Source organism: Rhincodon typus, chromosome 1 (assembly GCF_021869965.1).
Source record: "Rhincodon typus isolate 14 chromosome 1, sRhiTyp1.1, whole genome shotgun sequence".
NCBI classification, from domain to species: domain Eukaryota; kingdom Metazoa; phylum Chordata; class Chondrichthyes; order Orectolobiformes; family Rhincodontidae; genus Rhincodon; species Rhincodon typus.
The window spans coordinates 76,583,960-76,602,586 of NC_063332.1; the positions used below are offsets into that span (position 1 = coordinate 76,583,960).

Genomic DNA, 18,627 nt, shown 5'->3' on the forward strand with positions numbered 1-18,627 from the left:
GTTCTTTACTCAGAGAGTAGTAAGGGCATGGAATGCCCTGCCTGCAAAAATAGTAGACTCGCCCACTTTAAGGGCATTTAAATGGTCATTGGATAAACATATGGATGACAATGGAATAGTTTAGGTTAGATGGGCTTCAGATTGGTTTCACAGGTCGGCGCAACATCGAGGGCCGAAGGGCCTGTACTGCGCTGTAATGTTCTATGTTCTTGTTTCTGAGCGTCCACAATTCTTTCGGTTTACTTGAAATTAGGACGGAGCTGGAGTACTGTGTGCAGTTCTGGTTGCCACGGTGTAGGGAGGACGTGATTGCACCAGTGAGGGTGCATAGGCGATTCACAAAGATGTTTTGGGCCTGGAGTGCTTTCAGGCATGCGGAGAGACTCGATGGGGTGGAGTGGTTTTCACGAGAGCAGAGAAAGCTGGAGAGTGCCCCGTTACTAGGGGACACACATAGAAAGAAACTTTTCCTCTTCGTAGAGAGACCAGTAACCAAGGAGGATAGATTTGAGACTAAGGGCAGGAGGTTTAAATGGGAATTATACTTTTTCCACTACCTGGAACTCACTACCTGAAAAGGTGGTGGAGACGGAAACCGACACAACGTGGTAGAAGTATTTTGACGGGCACTTGATGCGCCATAGCAATGGGCCAACAGGACTGGCAATAGATAGGTGCAGCCGCGATGAGGCTGGAAGGTGTTGTTCAGTGCTGCATGAGCCTGAGCGCTAATGGCCAATCATTGACCTGCACTTGCAACATGAAGATGTAACAAGCCGCCCAAACGTTTGTTTAGGAGAACGAACGCGCGATGCAGACGTCACTTCCGCGGGTGGTGAGATGAGTAGGGCGCTCTCGCGATGTTTGACGGCAGGCCGGTGGCCGGCGCGCGGTGTCTCTATGGAGCTCACGGCCTCCGGGATGATCATGGCGGACTTTGATGCGATCTACGAAGAAGAGGAAGACGAGGAACGAGCGCTGGAGGAGCAGCTTCTGAAATATGCGCCCGATCCGGTGGTAGTGCGAGGATCAGGACACGTCACTGTGTAAGCACGACCGAAAGATCGCGGCGGGGGATTAACCCGGAGCGGCGGGAGGCACCGGCAAGCGGGGCCAAACACAGCCGCCTTGTCTAGCCCCTGTGGCCGGGTGACACCGTGTTGACGGGCAGTGACAGTGACTGCCCGCTCGGGGTGACTGACATACTTCCTGGTACTTCGCCCGGATAAATTGCTGCTGACGGTATATCCGACATTGCTTCGTTGCAGCTAACAGTCTGACTCAGTCAAAGTCAACTGCGAGCAGAGGAGCATTCTCCCGCGCCCCCCCTCCCCTCCCGTTTGCAAGTGATGGGAACAGTAGATCAGCATCATTCAAAAGAAAGAAAGACAGAAGATAGCATCCTGTAAAGTGATGCTCAGCGTAATGCGTCTCACCTCCTTGTAGCTGCGTGGAACAGCTGAGTAAAGATGCAGGATCATTGCCAGGTTGTGGTGGATCCTGGTGTTGTGCTCTTTGCATGTTTCCTTTTTGGTTCCTTTATCGTTTATGTCATATGTATTCTTACGACTGTTCCTTATCGTAAAGTAATCATTTATGGATATTATCGTAATATGCATGAAGATAGCATTGTTAATTTTATTGGGTATATACTTGTAGTTTCAGGTGTGGGGAAAAATTGTGTTGCAAGCGTATCAGCAAATTTTAGAGCCTCATTCATGGTGCCTGCTTGTGTGAAATTCTGTATGTTTTTAGAATCACTACAGAACACAACAAGACCTACTCCCCTGCCCTTTCCCTGTAGCCTGGTGAATTCCTTCACTTTAAAAGGTGTCCAAGAAGAATATTTTAGAACGCAAAGACTGAATATGCCTCCTGACTTCTATTCCAGACTATAGACACTGGCTGAATAAAAAAATTTTTCGTTGTGTTGGTTTTGCTACTTATGCCATTCACACTAAAACTCTGCCGTGTTATTCTCAATCTTTTAATAATGAAACGTCTTTTCCTCTCTCTGTTCTGTCTAGACTGTTCATGGTTTTGAACACGCCTGCTAAATACCCTCTCAATTCTCTTGAATGAGAACAAACCCAATTTCTCCAATCTGAAATTCCTCATCCTTGGAGCCATTCTCATTTTTTTTCCATGCCTTTTTTAAAGCTTTCGTATCCTTGCAAAAATGCAGTGCATATCGGGTTCCATCTTGTTGAAAGATTTGCCATTTAAAAAAAAACAAAGATAGTAAGAACTGCAGATGCTGGAGTCAGAGATAACACAGTATGGAGCTGGAGGAACACAGCAGGCCAGGCAGCATCCGAGGAGCGGGAAAGTTGCCGTTTCGGGTTGGGACCCTCCTTCAGAAAAAGAGTCCCAACCCGAAACATCAACTTTCCTGCTCCTTTGATGCTGCCTGGCCTGCTGCGTTCCTCCAGCTCCACACTGTGTTATCTCTGTCATTAAAAAAAAACCTTGTTTTTATACTACATGCCTCTGTTTATAAAGCCCAGGATCCAGAATGCTTTATTTTGTAACTATTTTCTCAACCTGCCCTGTCAGCATCAATGATTTGTACTCCTATCTCCCCAGTTCTTTGTTCTTGCAAAGAATGGATGCTTTAGTTTATATTGTTTCTCTTTGTTCTTCTATTCCAAGTGCATCATTTCACACTGTTCTAACTTGAATGTTATCTATAGTATGTCCACTAATTCCACCAGCCTGTCTGTGTTCTCTTCCTCCTCGTAGTTCACTTCTAGGTTTTGTCATTTGCAAATTTTGAAACCCCGTATCCTGTTAGGTCATTGACATATGTCAAACAAAACACTCATCCTTGTACTGATCCTTGGGATTCCAAGTCCAAAAAACACTGTTCTTTTCTCTGTTTTCTGTTACTTGGCCAATTTCACATCCATGCTGTTACACTCCTTCAGTTTCAACTGCTGTGGCAAACCAATTGTGTAGTATTTTGTCAAATGCTTTTTGGAAGTCCATACAGACCACATCAACCAGTTTGCTGTCATCAAAAAAGTTCAATCGATTTTCTTCACCTTGTGAAAAGAAATGTGGATGTGTGCATTGCTTGCATGGCCCACATTTACTACAAACTTACTCACTTACTGCTGCCTTGAACTATTGTAGTTTGTCTATTATTGTTACATTCACGATACTATTAGGAAAAGAATTCCAGGATTCAGACCCAGTGACCATGAAGGAATGGAAATATAGCTCCATGTTAGGATGATTAGAATCACATCCAGCATTGCACAATTCCTTGTTGGACTGAAAATATACTGGCCAAGTAGATTCTCTGAAACATGCTTCAGAATCGCCTGACTCTTGTGCTTTAGACGGCTATTTTAGTCTATAATAATAGACTAACTAAAGCCCTTCATTATGACAACTCTGGATTCTCAAATAACTTGGAGTGGGGAAAAAAAATGGTGGACTGAGAGTAGTGTGGATCTTGTAGCTGCTCCTGAGATTGCAAGCTTACTTCTAGATTTAATATAGTTATTACATTTCAGCAGTATAAGATTTTTACAGTTACAATATTTAAAAGACATTTGGATAAGTATGTGAATAAGAAGTGTTTGGTGGGATATGGGCCAAGCGCAGGCAGGTGGGACTAGCTTAGTTTGGGATTATGTTCGGCATGGACTGTTTGGACCAAAGGGTCTGTTTCAGTGCTGTATGACTGTTCAAAAAGTAGATCAGTTGGTGTTTCATGCGATGTGGGTGGCACGGTGGCTCACAGCATCAGAGACCTAGGCTCACTAGCCTCAGGCAACTGTCTTTGTGGAGTTTGCACATTTTCCTCATGTCTGTGTGTGTTTCCTCCAGGTGCTCCAGTTTCCTCCCACAGTCCAAAGATGTGCAAGTTAGGTGGATTGGCCATGCTAAATTTCCCATAGTGTTCAGGGATGGGCAGGCTGGGTGAATTAACCATGGGAATGCAGGGTTACAAGGATTGGGTAGGAGAGTGGATCTAGGTGGGATGCTGTTCAGATGGGCAGCATAGACTACCTGTGCTGGATGGCCTGCTTCCATACTGTAGGAATTCTGATTAGACCAAATCTTGATTTGCAGATCTGATTGCAACTGTAACACTTAAATTTACTGTTACAGGGTTGGCTGAAAGCACTGGCTTTGCATGTTTGCTCATCATGTATTGATCTGACACTATTCTCCTTGTTGAAATTGTTTGATGACTGGTCCATGATTTTTTTCCCCAGTGTATCATTATTCTGTATTACTTTATATTTGGGAAGGTGGGCATTCACTGGCAAAACCAGTATTTATTGTCCTTCCTAAATGCCCTTTCATTTGACTTGAATATGAGCAAGTAGCATGCTAAGCTATTTCAGAGGGCAGTTAAGAGTCAGCCAAAGTGCTGAGAGTCTGGAATTGCTTGGGGCAGAGTGGATGATTGATGACAGATTTCTCTCCCTGAAGAACCGAAGGAAATCACATGGAATTTAATGATATTCTAGTAGTTTCATGGTCATTATTGAGACGAGCTTTTTATTTCCAATTTATTTAATCTGAATTCTCTAGCTGCTGTGGTGGGTTTTGAACTCATGTCTCCAGAGAATTAGTTGGTATCTCTGGATTGCTAGCAGAATAATGTGACTGCTGTACTGTAATACCCCTTTTGTTCTCTGTAATTTCCCTGCAAATTTGTTCCTCTACCTTTTTCAGTCATTGTTATCTCTGTTGTTTCTTAAATCAAACCAAGTATATCCTTGACCCCACCAGGACACCCTGTTTCTAAATGCTGTCGTCTTTAAGACTGCTATATCATAAGACTGTTTTCTAGCTTCTTAAAATCTAGCTGTAGTATCTTCTCCTTTTAAACAATGCAGCTGGTACTAATATGTACTACAACCTTTGGTTGTTCTGCCCACCAGCCTTTTGTGTAGCTGCTGAGTGACATGGTGCATTCTGACATCAAGGGAGGTAATATACATCTTGGCATCATGCTTGCTGTTGCAGAATCATCTGACTGTTCCCCTAAACTTCAGAATTCCCTTTTGCAGTTGCTTTCCAAGTACCCTTATTGTTGTATGCGAATCCCTCTATGACCTTCTCCCTCAACCTCTGCAACAGTATTGAGTTTCAAGTAGTTTAAGCATTTTTACACTCTCTTGTTTTCTTCAACTACTTAGCTTTGTTACTCATTTGAAGTAATTATAGAGTTAGTCATATAGCACGGAGACAGGTCTTTGGGCCGAACTCGTCCATGTTGTACCAGGTTTCCTAAACTGAACTAGTACCATTTTCCTACATTTGGCCCATATCCCTCTAAACCAGTCCTATCCATGTACCAGTCCAAATGTCTTTTAGAGGTTGTAATAGCCTCCACTATTTCCTCTGGCAGCTCGTTCGATAAACACACCACCCTTTGTGTTAAAAAAGTTGCCTCTCGAGTCCCTTTTAAATCTTTCCCCTCTCTCCTTAAACCTACACCCTGTAGTTTTAGATCTCCCCTATCCTGGAGGAAAATACCTGGGATATCCATGCTTCTCATGATTTTATAAACCTCTATAAGGTCACCTCTCCGCCTCCAACGCTCCAGGGGGAGAAATGTTCCAGCCTCTCCTTGCAACTGAAACCTTCCAATCTTGGTAACATTCTTGTAAATCTTTTTTGCACCGTTTCCAGTTTAATAATATCCTTCCTATAGCAGGGCTACCAGAATTGTACGCAGTACTCCAAATGTGGTCTCACCAATGTCTTGTACAGCTGTAACATGAAGTCCCAATTCTTGTACTCAGTCCTCTGATCGATGAAGGCAAGCATTCCATATGCTGCCTTCACCACCCTGTCTACCTGTGATGCCACTTTCAAGGAACTATGTACCTGCACCCTTGTGTCTGTCCATTTAACAGCAATCCCCTGGGCTCTACCTTTAATTGTGTAAGACTTGCCCTGGTTGTCTTACCAAAATGCAACACATCACATTTATCTGAATTAAACTCCATCTACCATTCCGAGGCCCACTGGCACAGTTGATCAAGATCTTGTTGCACTCTTAGGTAACCTTCTTCACTGTCCACTGTACCAGCAATCTTGGTGTCATTCGCAAACTTACTTATTAACATTTGTCTCCTGTATTCTTGTCCAAATCATTTATATAGATGATGAACAACAGTGGACCTAGCACCAATCCATGCAGCACACTGCATGTCACAGGCCTCCAGTCTGAACAACAACACTCCAGCACAGCTGTCTCTCCTACAGTCAAACCAATTTTTTATCCAATTGGATAGCTGTCCCTAGATCCCATGTGACCTAATCTCACGAACCAATTTACCATGGGGAAGCAGGTTTATTTGGGAATTTATCTTCCTTTATGAGTTTTAAGACCTCTAGCATCTCATCTGTAATGTGGACTCTTTTCAAGATATCACTGTTGTTTTTTTTCCCCAAGTTTCCCTGGCTCCCACATCTTTCTCCATGGTAAATACTGATGAGAAATATTTGTTTAGGATCTCACCCATCTCCTGTGGTTCCACACGTAGATGGCTTTGTTGATCTTTAAGGGACTCTATTTTCTCCTAGTTACTCTTTGGTCCTTAATATAATGGTAGAATCTCTTTGGATTCTTCTTTTCCTTATCTGCCAAAGCCATCTCGTGTCCCCTTTTTGCTTTCCTAATTTCCTTCTTGAATCGTAAGGGGCATGGATAGGGTGAATAGCCAAGGTCTTTTTGCTTAGGCTGAGGGAGTCCAAAATTAGAGGGCATAGGGTTAAGATGAGAGGGGAATGATTTAAAAAGGACCTGAGGGGTAAATTCTTCACCTAGAGGATGGTGTGTGTATGGAACGAGCTGCGAGAGGAAGTGGTGGAGGTATAACATGTAAAAGGCATCTGGATGGACAGACAAATAGGAAGGGTTTAGAGGATATATGCCAAATGCTGGCAAATGGGACTAGGTCAGGTTGGGATGTCTGGTCACTGCAGACGAATGGACCGAAGGGTCTCTTTCCGTGCTGTATGACCCTATGACTCTATTAGTGTATGCCTACACTCCCTATATTCCAGAAGGGATTCGCACAATCCCAGCTGTCTATACCCGACTTACGTCCTCCTTTTCCTTACCAGAATGTCAATATCTCTAATTATCCAGTTCCCTACTGCCAGCCTTGCCCTTCACACTAACAGGAATATGCTAGCTCCTTTTTCCATAATTATTTTATAATTAATAGAATTATGGTCACTGATCCAAAAGTGCTCCCCCACTAACACCTCAGTAATTTGCCCTCCTTTATTTCCCAAGCTGAAATCGAGTTTCTTCCCCTTCTGTAGTAGGGCCAGCTTCATTTCTTGAAGACACTTAACCAATTCTTCCTCTTCCAAGCCCTTAACACTAAAGCAGTCCCAGTCTATGTTTGGAAAGGTAAAATCCCCTACTATTCCAACCTTCTTATTCTCGCAGCTATCTGAAATCTCGTTACATATTTGGTCCTCAATTTTCTGTTGACTACTGGGGGCCTATCGTGTAACCCCACCAGAGTGATCACCTGCTTCTTATTTCTCAGTTCCATCCATATAGCTTCACTGGATGATCCCTCAGGAATATCCTCTCTAAGTACTGCTGTGATGTTTTCCCAAATCAAAAACGTCACTCCTCCTCCTCTCTTGCATCACCTTCTGTCCTTCCTTTGGCATCTATACCCCAGAACATTGAGCTGCCAGTCCTATCCTTCTCTTAGCCATATTTCTGTAATAGCTATGATGTCCCAGTCCCATATACCCATCCATGCCCTGAGTTCATCTGCCTTGCTTGTCAAGCCTCTTGCATTGAAATGAATGCAGTTTAATTCGTTATCTCGTAGAATCCCTACAGTGTGGAAACAGGTCTTTTGGCCCAACAAGTCCACACCGACCCTCGGCATCCCACCCAGATCCATCCCGCATTACCCACCTAATCTACACCTCCCTGAACACGGGCGATTTTAGCATGGCCAACCCACCTAGCCTGCACATCTTTGGACTGTGGGAGGAAACCAGAGCACCCGGAGGAAACTCACGCAGACACGGAGAGAATGTGCAAACTCCACACAGACAGTCGCCCGAGTGTGGGATTGAACCTGGATCCCTGGCGCTGTGAGGCAGCAGTGCTTACCACTGAACCACCATGCCGCTCTTGTTCCCTTGTTTTCCCTTGTTCCCTGCTGTGCTTTTGCCTGCCTTGTCTATTTAACTTGCTCGCTTTAACTTCTGTACCAGCCTCAAACTTCTCTCTTGTTTCACTGCTTCGGCCACCCCCCCCGCCAGACTAGTTTAATCCAGTTTAAACTAATTTAAGTTCTAACATCTAGACAAACATTTAAATTATAAATGTTATGAATATTTAAATAAGTTTTAATTTCATATTCATCCTTCACCTTTGGAGACCTCCAAGATACCCGCAATCCTCCAATTCTGGCCTCTTGCTCCCTGCATTCTTTGACCATGCTTTCAGCTATGGAGGCTATTGGCTCTGAAATTCCCTCTCAAGGCCTGTGCACCTTTTTACATCCCTTTCTCCCTTTCACGGTGCTTCATTTTGATCAGGTTTTGGTCATCTGCCCTAATATCCCCTTATGTCATTCAATGTCAGATTTTGTTTAATATGAGGTGGTATGGTGGCTCAGTGGTTAGCACTGCTGCCTCACGGCACCAGGGACCCAGGTTCACTTTCAGCGTGGGGTGACTGTCTGTGTGCAGTTTGCACATTGTCCCCGTGTCTGTGTGGATTTCCTCTGGGTGCTCCGGTTTCCTCCCATAGTCCAAAGATGTGCAGGGTAGGTGGTTTGGCCATGCTAAATTGCCCATAGTGACAAGGGATGAGTAGGTTAGGTAGATTAGTCATGGGAAATGTAGTGTTACAGGGATAGGGTAGCGGGGGGAGTCTGCGTGGGATGCTCTTCAGAGAGTCAGTGTGGACTTGTTGGGCCAAATGGCCTGTTTCCACATTGTAAGGATTCTGTGTTCCTGTGAAATATCATGTGCTGTCTTGTTACATTAATTGCACTACCTAAATCCATGTATGCGTACAAAATGGGTAACGATCTTTGCATTAGGAATTTTAGGATAAACAAGTTGATGTGTCTCATTATTAAATTGCCTGCAATTTCCCGTTCCCTGTCACTATCCTCTAAATTATTGTGTATGCACACCTAGTGTGTTTATTCAATTTATAGCACTATTTATTCAATATTTCCCCCCGCTACCCTATCCCTGTAACACTAAGAGGGAATGCATATTCATGTTTTGAATGTGCTATGAAAAAAATGTTGGTTAATATTACATGTTAAAGTGGAACTCTGTTAGAGGGGGTGATGTGTGTGTGTGTGTGTGTGTGTGTGTGTGTGTGTGTGAGAGAGAGAGAGATTTCTCGGACAGTTCAGGCGTAACAAACACTCCAGATGTTATCTTTATGGGATTGAAAAATGAGGAGAGAGTTCTATCAGAGATTGAAGTATGATAACATTTATGTCTTTAATTGTCACGATTTGAATCTTGTAGAATTTTTTTGCCTTTTTTGGCTATTCTTAATAAAATGAATGTTGTGCCGTAACCTTATTGATTGATATAGTCACTGAGCTCAGCAGCTGAATTACTATCAGTAAATCAGTCAAAAGCATAGTGTGATGAACATTCTTTTTCAAGTAGGTTAACTTTGAAACATTTGAATGAGAGTAGGCCATGGCCTTTTGAGCCTACTCTGCTTTCAGTATGGTCTTGGTAATCAAAAATCTGGCTATAACTGCTTTAAAAATATTTAAAGACCCTATATACACTACCTTTTGAGGAAAGGTATTCCAAAGCCTTTCAACCCTAATTTTTTTCCTCATCTCTTTCTTAAATGAGTTACCCCTTATTTTCAAACGAACAATGCAATAACATCCTTTTGTATGTACAGAGACCATTACTGTATGCAGTACTCCAGATGTGGTCTCCCCAAAGGCTTGTGTAACTGAAACATAACCTCCGTACTCTTGCCTTCAATTCCCATTGCAATTAAACGCAACACACTGTTAACGTTCCTGATTACTTGCTGTAACTGCATACTAACTTTCTATGTTTCATTTATTAGGACACCCAGATCTCTCTGTATTTCAGAGTTTTGTAACTTCTCTGTTTAGATAATATGCTTCTTTAATCTTTGTCAAAATAGACAAATTCAAATTTTCCTCTTTTCCCATTTAAGTCTTTACGCTTTTTGATTTTAACAGCTGCTTAGAATTACTTTAATTCTGTACAAATCTACCAAAAAGAAAAACATTGAAATTATGAATAAGCAAGTTGATTGTAAGATTTGTTTACATAATGTACATATATTCTGAAGATATTGGTGTCAATTGGCCTATTCTTAACTACCAGTTCTTTTGATGAAGCAATCAGCCCTTTGTGCCTAATCCATCATTCAATTAGATTATAACTGATCTACCCACTTTCATAACCATGTGATGTACTTACCTATCAGGTATTTACCAAGCTCTGTTTTAACATCTGCTCACATCTGAAAAACAAACCTCTAACGCTTTTGTGGTGGAGTGTGTTTCTGATTTTCACTACACTTACCACAGCTTGGCATCATTTCTGAACTGCCTAACTCTAATTTTAAGATTATGCTGCCTCCTTCGGGAGTCTCCCACCAGAGGAAATAATTTTGCTACATCTCTTTTGATCATCTTATACACCTGAATTTAATCATACCGTAATCTTCTGTATGCAAGGGAATACTCATCCAGTCAATGCAGCTTGTGCTCAAAGTTTAACATTTTAGCCCTAATTTTTAATGATTTTTTTAATTCTTGAATTCATAAACCTGTCAGCTCCTTCACAGTTTAAAAATCCACATGTATGGTACACTAGGTCATTTTTGATCTGTAGTGATTTCAGAATTTGCAAGAAGAAGACAGGTCAAGTTTCAGCATTACAAAAAAATGTATTTTTGAAAAAGTTACCAATAACGTGTACTTTAAACCAAAGTTAATCTTGTGCATAATCACATCATTGGAACAGAAATATGTGCAAGTTTGCAAAACTAATTTGTGTGAATACCAAGGTCACCTAAAAAGATGCTTCAAATTCAGCAATCCGTATAAATTATTACTGAGAGCCAACTTTTTCATGCATTCATCAGAGCAACTCTTAACAAATATCAAAGTAAAGGAAAACTGCATTTGTACTACCTGAAGTTACTTGTGTTTCTCTATACTCGCTCATCTATTTTTCAACGGGTTAAAATTGTCACACAGCTTGCTGCAGATATTTTAGCATATTTTGTAAATACAAAAGTACTAAATATCTAAAGACTGTTGGTGACAACAAATTTTCATCAGTTCACCATTGTGTTCTTGGTTTAGCATTGTTAGACTAACACCAAACAGCTAAACTTTCTAATTCGCTACAGTTGTGATTGTGATGTGTGGCTATTGTTTTTCCAGTCTTCAGTTGGTTAAGTTTTTTTGTTTTTTTATGGTTGTTGCTTTCTGACTAGCATATGGTAGTGTTCCAATCTCTGGGCCAAAAGATCTGTGTTCAAGTCCCACCGACCACAGACCTCTGCCACCCCATGTCTGAAGATATTTTTCTTTGAAAAGAGCAGCGAGCATGGAATTTAGCCAGCAACTTCAGTGCTCTGTTGAGGGAGTGCTGCATTATTAGAGGTGTTGTCTTTAGAATGAATTGTTGAATTAAGGTCTTCCTGTTTAGGATGATGCAAGTGTTCAGTGTGCTATTCAGTGAAGAAGAGGATGCTTCCCCTGTATCTTGGCCAACGTTTATCTCTCTACCAAGTCACTTGCCATATTGTTATTTGTGGCATCTAATTGTCTTCAAATTGGCTGCTGTGTTTGACACTGCAGCAGTGATTTATGCTTCAAGAATAATCCATTGTCTGTGGAAACACTTTGTGATGACCGTAAAACAAAAAGGATACCATAGAAATGCTAGTTGACATTCATTCTTTCAGTTTCGTACAATAATGACTACACTTCAGAAATACTTCTTTAGTTGTAAAACATTTTGAGATGATCAGTGACCATGAAAAGTACTGTGTGAATTGCAAGTTGGTCTGGCTTTCAGTCTGTCAAAGCGAAGATAAGATAATTGCCTTCTAACTGCTATTTTGTGTGCAATTGTTTTAACATATTGCATCCTGCTTATTAAGCATAATGGTAAATGTTGAGCCCTATGTAGTCCATATATGTGTTAATTATTGTAGTCTATCCATGCAGGTCTATTATGAGACTGTACAGTTGTACATTGGGAAATATCAGTGAATGGAGAGTGGAAAATTGTGGATAGGAGAGACTATATGATTCTAACAACTTCTGAGCATTTTATCATCAAAACCTTAAAAATAAATTATTTTCGCTGTGCTCAATCTTTCACAGCTGTTTTTGCAATTTTTGTAATTGTTCATATAGATGTCATTGGCAAAAGGCAATATTTATTGCCCATCACTAAATGCCCTTGATGAGGTGGTGTTGAACTGAACTTTTAAACCACTGCAGCCCATTAGGGGCGGCTACAGCCACTGTAACGTTAAGAAGGGTGTTCCAGGAATTTGACCCAGTGACAGTGAAGGAATGATGATAATTGTTCCAAGCCAGGATGCTTTTTGGCTTGGAGGGGAACTTTCAAGTGCTAGGGTTCCCATTGAATCTACTGTCTTTGCCCTTCTTGATGATAGAAGTTGCAGGTTTTGGAAGGGGCTGCTGAAGGAGCCTTGGTGAATTGCTGCAATATGCCTTGTAGGTGGTACAAACTGTTGCTGTATGTATTGTAATTATAAAGTCAAATGGGCAGTGTGTTAGATGGCATATTTAACAGTGAAGCCCATTAATTATGATGCTTCATATAGTTCTGCAGGATCTTTATTGAAAGATTAAATTTGAGATTAATAGAGTTTAATCTGCACTGCCTTACTGGAAAATTGTCTATCAGTGAAGAATAATGAGAAAGAACAAAGGCATTCTTTAGTTTTACTTTCTGCAAGTTGTAAAGCTAAATGATTGTAAACATGTGTCTTATTGAAGTGTTCCAAACTGAGGTAGATTCCTGGCATTTTTGTTTAAAAACTCTAGAAGCGCAGTTTACATCCTCAAAATATTTCTGGAACTGAACTGACTCACCTTATTGTCATCAACTATAAAACATAGTTTCTTGCCAGCAGTTATTACTACTACTGTGTGGTGAACTAGCACTGCCAAAAAGGAAAGGACTGTTCCTTCTGTAGCCTTTCTAGTACCTGTATTATGTGTTGTAGAGGCTGGGAATGCGTTGTCTTTGTTTTATTAGAAATTATTTTCTTTCTGGTGTTTAACTTGATCACATTAATGCTAAAGCCCATTACCTAATATTATTTTAATTTGAGTGATAATTTACTGTGATTAATTTGTTGGAAAAAAATATTCTTAAGAGTTTTAAAAATGTTTCATTTCATGGGATGAGTTTGTTGCTGGCATGGCCAGCTTTTGTTGCCTGTTCCTAATTTCTCATGAGAGGAATAACCACTTCTTGAACCACTACATTTCAACCCATATAAATACACTGAACGCTGTTAGGGGAGAAAAAATTTCAGGTTTTCACCCAGTGACGGTACTGCAACATAGTTTCAGGTCAAGATGATGTGTGGTTGGAAGGGAATGCACATGTGGTGTTCCTAAGAATCTGCTGGCCTCGCCTTTTGCAGATGATAGAGGTTGCAGGTTTATAATAAAGAGGCTGCTAAAGAGGGAAGAGTTGCTTCAGTCCATCTTATACATGACACACACATCATGCTTAAGATGATGGATAGGGTGCCTGTTCATCTGGCTACTTTTTCCTTTGAAGTACGGAACTCCATGTGTGCCATTGGCACTGCATGAGTCCAGGTATGTAGAGAATACTCCATCACATTCCTGACTTTTGTCTTGATGACAGTGGCCAAACTTTAGGGAATTAAAGGAATTTAAGGAATTTCGAACTTCCAGTTTCTGATCTGCTTTTGTAGCGACAGTATTATATGGCTAGTTCAATTTCAGGTCTATGGAACAAGGATGTTGATAGTGAGGGATTTGTGAAGGTAATGCTATTGAATGACAGAGGAGATGGTTTGATTCTTTCTTGTTAGAAAGGTGCATTGTTTGGCACTTGTGTGGCATGAATGTTTCTCACCATCTGTCAGCCCAATCCTGAATATTGTTCGGTCTTGTTGCATAGGATATGACTGCTTCAGTACTGAAAGTACTTGAATGGCATTGAACACCATACAACATCAGCTAACACCCAGACTTCTGACCTTGTGATGTTGGGAAGTTCATTGAAGATGGTTTGTCCCAGGACACTAACCTGAGAAATCCTGTATTGATGCACTGGGATTGAGATGTTTGGTCTCCAGTAACCACAGCCAACTTGTGCTAGATATGACTCCAACTATAGAGTTTCCCCCTAATTGCCATAGATTTCAGTTTTGCTAGGGTTCTTTAATTCTGCACTTGGTCAGAAGCTGCTATGATGTCAAGGACAGTCCTTCTCACCTCTCCTCTTGAACTTGGTGCTTTTATCCATGCTTGGACCAAGGCTTTAATGAGGTCAGGGCACGGTGGTTGTGGCAGAAACTAAACTGATCATCGATGAGCAGACTATTACTGTCTTGTGCTGCATAAGTGTTGTCAGCCACACTAAGCATCACTTTGATGATTGAGAATAGACTAATAGGATTGAAAATGACTGGATTGGATCTGTCTCGCTGTTTGTGCACAGGATATACCTGAGCAATTTTTCACATTGGGTAACTGTACTGAAACAACTGACTGGACCTTGTTGTGGACTGGAGGTCTTCAGTACTACTGTCAGAATGTTGTCATAGACTATAGTCTTAACTATATCCGATTCCTCCAACTGTTTTTGATATTATTTAAAGTGAATTGTATTGGCTGAATTCTGGCATCATTAATGGATACCTTGAGAGGCAGGCAAGATGGATCATCCACTTAGCTGAAAATGGTTGCCAATGTTTCAGACAAATGTGTTGGGCTTCCTGATAATTGAAGATGGGTGTGTTTATGGAACCGTCTCCTTTGGTTAGTTGTTTTATTGTCCACCACTTGTCCATTTGAGGCTTGTGCAGTGCTGCAGATTTCCGAACAGATCAGTCAGTTGTGTAACTCTGTCTATTGCATCACAGTTTCTACCTTTTAACATACATACAAGTCTTGTGGCTTTAACAGATTGACATCCCACTTTTTTTGAGTATTGCTGCTGGCCTGCCTCCACTTCTCATTGAACAACAGTTAATCCTTGACTTGGTGGTACAGATAGTGGAGGAGACCTGTCAGACTGAGGTTACAGACTGTGATTGAAAACAATCCTACTGTTGCTAATTCATAGTGTTTCATTGCACAGCAATGTTACTGATTCGTAAAGATAAAATGATGCTTGACCTCTGGAGTTTATACTGACCCTTACAAACAAATAATAATTATTATAATGGATAATGATGCTTACATTTCAAGAATATAGGTACTGAGAACAAGAAGAAAACCATAGGCTGTTTTCTCACACACTTTATATTTCTGTCCCATGAGCTCTCATTCTTTTAATCTTTTATACAGCAATGGTGTGTGAAAACTTTAATCCCCAATTAAGCACAGTTCTAATACAAAAGTATTAAGGTAGCTAATCAATTATTGATGAGTGCTTACTCAAAGGCAATTAAATATAAACTCAGAAAAATTGTTACAACTTTGTGTACACCCGATTATTGCACTAGGTGTGTCTTCAACTGTACCTATTATGTTGAAACCGATTCTGGGACTCCTGGCTTTAAGCTATAAGCACTTCGAGCTAAATATTTAATTGCAAGAAATGATTGAGAGAAGACATGATTTAGGGCTTTAAAATGTGAAGGGGTTTGGATAATGTAAACTTGGTTTGAGCAACAGTGTTGCTCACACAAAAGCTAAAAGGGACAAGCTGCAAGTGAGTTTAGAATTCTCCTCTCATCCACGCCCTATGCCCCAGATTATGAACGTAGGGAAGAAACTTCCAACAAAAGCAACCGATATTGAATTAATTATTATATCAAAAAAGAAAAGGGAAGTATTTTGCTTATAACACTATTGAAGTTGAACATTGTGCCATGAACAAGGGCATTTAAAAGTCTGCATGGGAATATTATTTGTTCGTGTATAGAAACAGGCTGTGGTAGAATAATAGACATACGTGGAGAGGTAGGGAATGTGTTATCAGTCTAATTGTCATAAAGATTTTTATTTCTTTTTGACACAAACAATTCTTTTTAAAATCTGGTGTTATTTTGTGGCTGTCACTGAAAATCTAATAACAGTTTTATTTTACACAACAGTTGGTTACAGTTGTACTGAACTTAACGCAACGCAATTGCTTCAAGACTTGTTTTGCTGCCTGTGAAGTCAGAGCAGTTTATTCTTTGTTTTTGAATTATATCCAAGCTTTTTATTTGTCTGTGACTGCTGCGAACTTTTGAATGCAGATCTCATTTATTAAAATTGAACAAGCCTAGGTAACCAAGCAAATACAATTTAAGTAGTAGGAACTGTTTGCTAATGGAGTTAGTAAATGGTTTTTTTCAACGATTTGGGAGCTTTATAGATTTAGTTATTAAATCCTGGAGTTTTAAAAAGGATTATGTACAAAAATACTACAGAAGGGTAACTTAGTTTATATATTAATACATTTGTTTGATTTGAAGAGTTGGATATTTAAATTTCCACAACTATCATGGAATTTATGGCTATTATTTAAGTCATCTCTTAAACTAAATCATGCAAATTTATTTTGTAATAGAAGGGCTGAAGTAGTGAAGCTTATTATAGATGAATGTGATTTTCTGTGGAGGCTTGAAATAATTATGGTAGTTAAAGCATATTTGATGAAAAGGTCCTTCTCAATTATTCTGGACATATTGCTAAAAGTTTATGTAGATATCTGTAGTGAAAGAAGATGATGAAGACTTGCATTTGTATAACATCCTTCATGACCTTGGGACTTTGGAAGTCAGGTACTGGAGCATAGGGATTGGGGCTCATGTAGGACAAAGATCTAGCATTCAAAAGCAGGAAATGCTTCAATAAGAGATAGTAGGAACTGCAGATGCTGGAGAACCCGAGACAACAAGGTGCAGAGCTGGATGAACACAGCAGGCTAAGCAACGTCATAGGAGCAGAAAGGCTGACGTTTCGGGCCTAGACCCTTCATAAGAAATGGGGGAGGGGAAGGGGGTTCTGAAATAAATAGGGAGCGAGGGGGAGGCGGATAGAAGATGGATAGGTGGAGAGGAAACAAATAGGTCGAAGAGGCGGGGATGGAGCCAGTAAAGGTGAGTGTAGGTGGGGAGTTAGGGAGGGGATAGGTCAGTCCAGGGAGGATGGACAGGTCAAGGGGGCGGGATGAGGTTAGTAGGTAGGAGATGGGGGTGCAGCTTGAGGTGGGAGGAGGGGATAGGTGGGAGGAAGAACAGGTTAGGGAGGCGGGGACGAGCTGGACTGGTTTTGGGATGCGGTAGGGGGAGGGGAGATTTTGAAGCTTGTGAAGTCCACCTTCGGGTGGCATCGTTGTGGCACTGCAGGAGGCCCAGGATGGACATGTCGTCTGAGGAATGGGAGGGGGAGTTGAAATGGTTCGCGACTGGGAGGTGCAGTTGTTTTGCCAATGTGGTATACTGCATCCACTGTACCCGTTGTGGCCTCCTCTACATCGGGGAAACCAAGCGGAGGCTCGGGGACCGCTTTGCAGAACACCTACACTCGGTTTGCAATAAACACCTTTACTGGCTCCATCCCCGCCTCTTCGACCTATTTGTTTCCTCTCCAGCTATCCTCTCCTCTATCCATCTTCTATCCGCCTCCCCCTCTCTCCCTATTTATTTCAGAACCCCCTTCCCCTCCCCCATTTCTAATGAAGGGTCTAGGCCCGAAACGTCAGCCTTTCTGCTCCTATGATGCTGCTTAGCCCACAATGCTTCAATAAAGTTGAATGTAACAACCTCACTGCCCTGTTCACCAGAAATTGTTATTACTATTATTAGTGGTGACCAATTATTGGATATTTGGTTAAAGGCTTGATTATCTTAATCAGTTGATATGATTACCCAACAGTGTTGTACTTGAACCTGTCTTCCTCTTTTACAAACAAAACTTTGTATGTCCACATGAGTTACAGATGATTTCAGTCTTTTTTGGGGAAAAGAAAATGAGGTTGGTAGATTTAAGTGACATGTGCCTTAGTTATAGGTTTTAGTGTCAACTCCTAGCACGCAATGTCATTTCTTCCTTCTACATAATGTACAATTTTTTTTTTCATTCATGAGATGTGGGCATCACTGGCTGGACCAGCACTTATTGCCCATCCACAATTGCCCAGAGGGCAGTTCAGAGTCAACCACATTGCTGTGGGTCTGGAGTCACATGTAGGTCAGACCAGGTAAGGATAGCAGATTTTTTTTCCCTAAAGGACATTAGTGAACCAGATGGCTTTTTCCTGACAATTGACAATGTCATGGTCATCATTACACCATCATGAGAAACAAGAAACCAGCTCGGCGAGCCAACCAACCTCAACATCCACAACCTGAGCTACAAATCTACTCCAAAACATTAGACTCTTATG

The 18,627-nt window shown here is 41.1% G+C and overlaps 1 protein-coding gene across 1 annotated transcript in view; it reads left to right on the plus strand.

The window, feature by feature from the left end:
- The first annotated feature begins 791 nt into the window (after positions 1-791).
- Positions 792-18,627, plus strand: part of LOC109917637 (cysteine-rich hydrophobic domain-containing protein 2) — an 87,745-nt gene continuing 69,909 nt past the window's right edge. Inside the window, exon 1 of the mRNA XM_048601818.1 lies at positions 792-1,046. Coding sequence (XP_048457775.1) covers positions 841-1,046 — 206 coding nt within the window. The 5' untranslated portion in view covers positions 792-840. The remainder of the gene's footprint in view (positions 1,047-18,627) is intronic.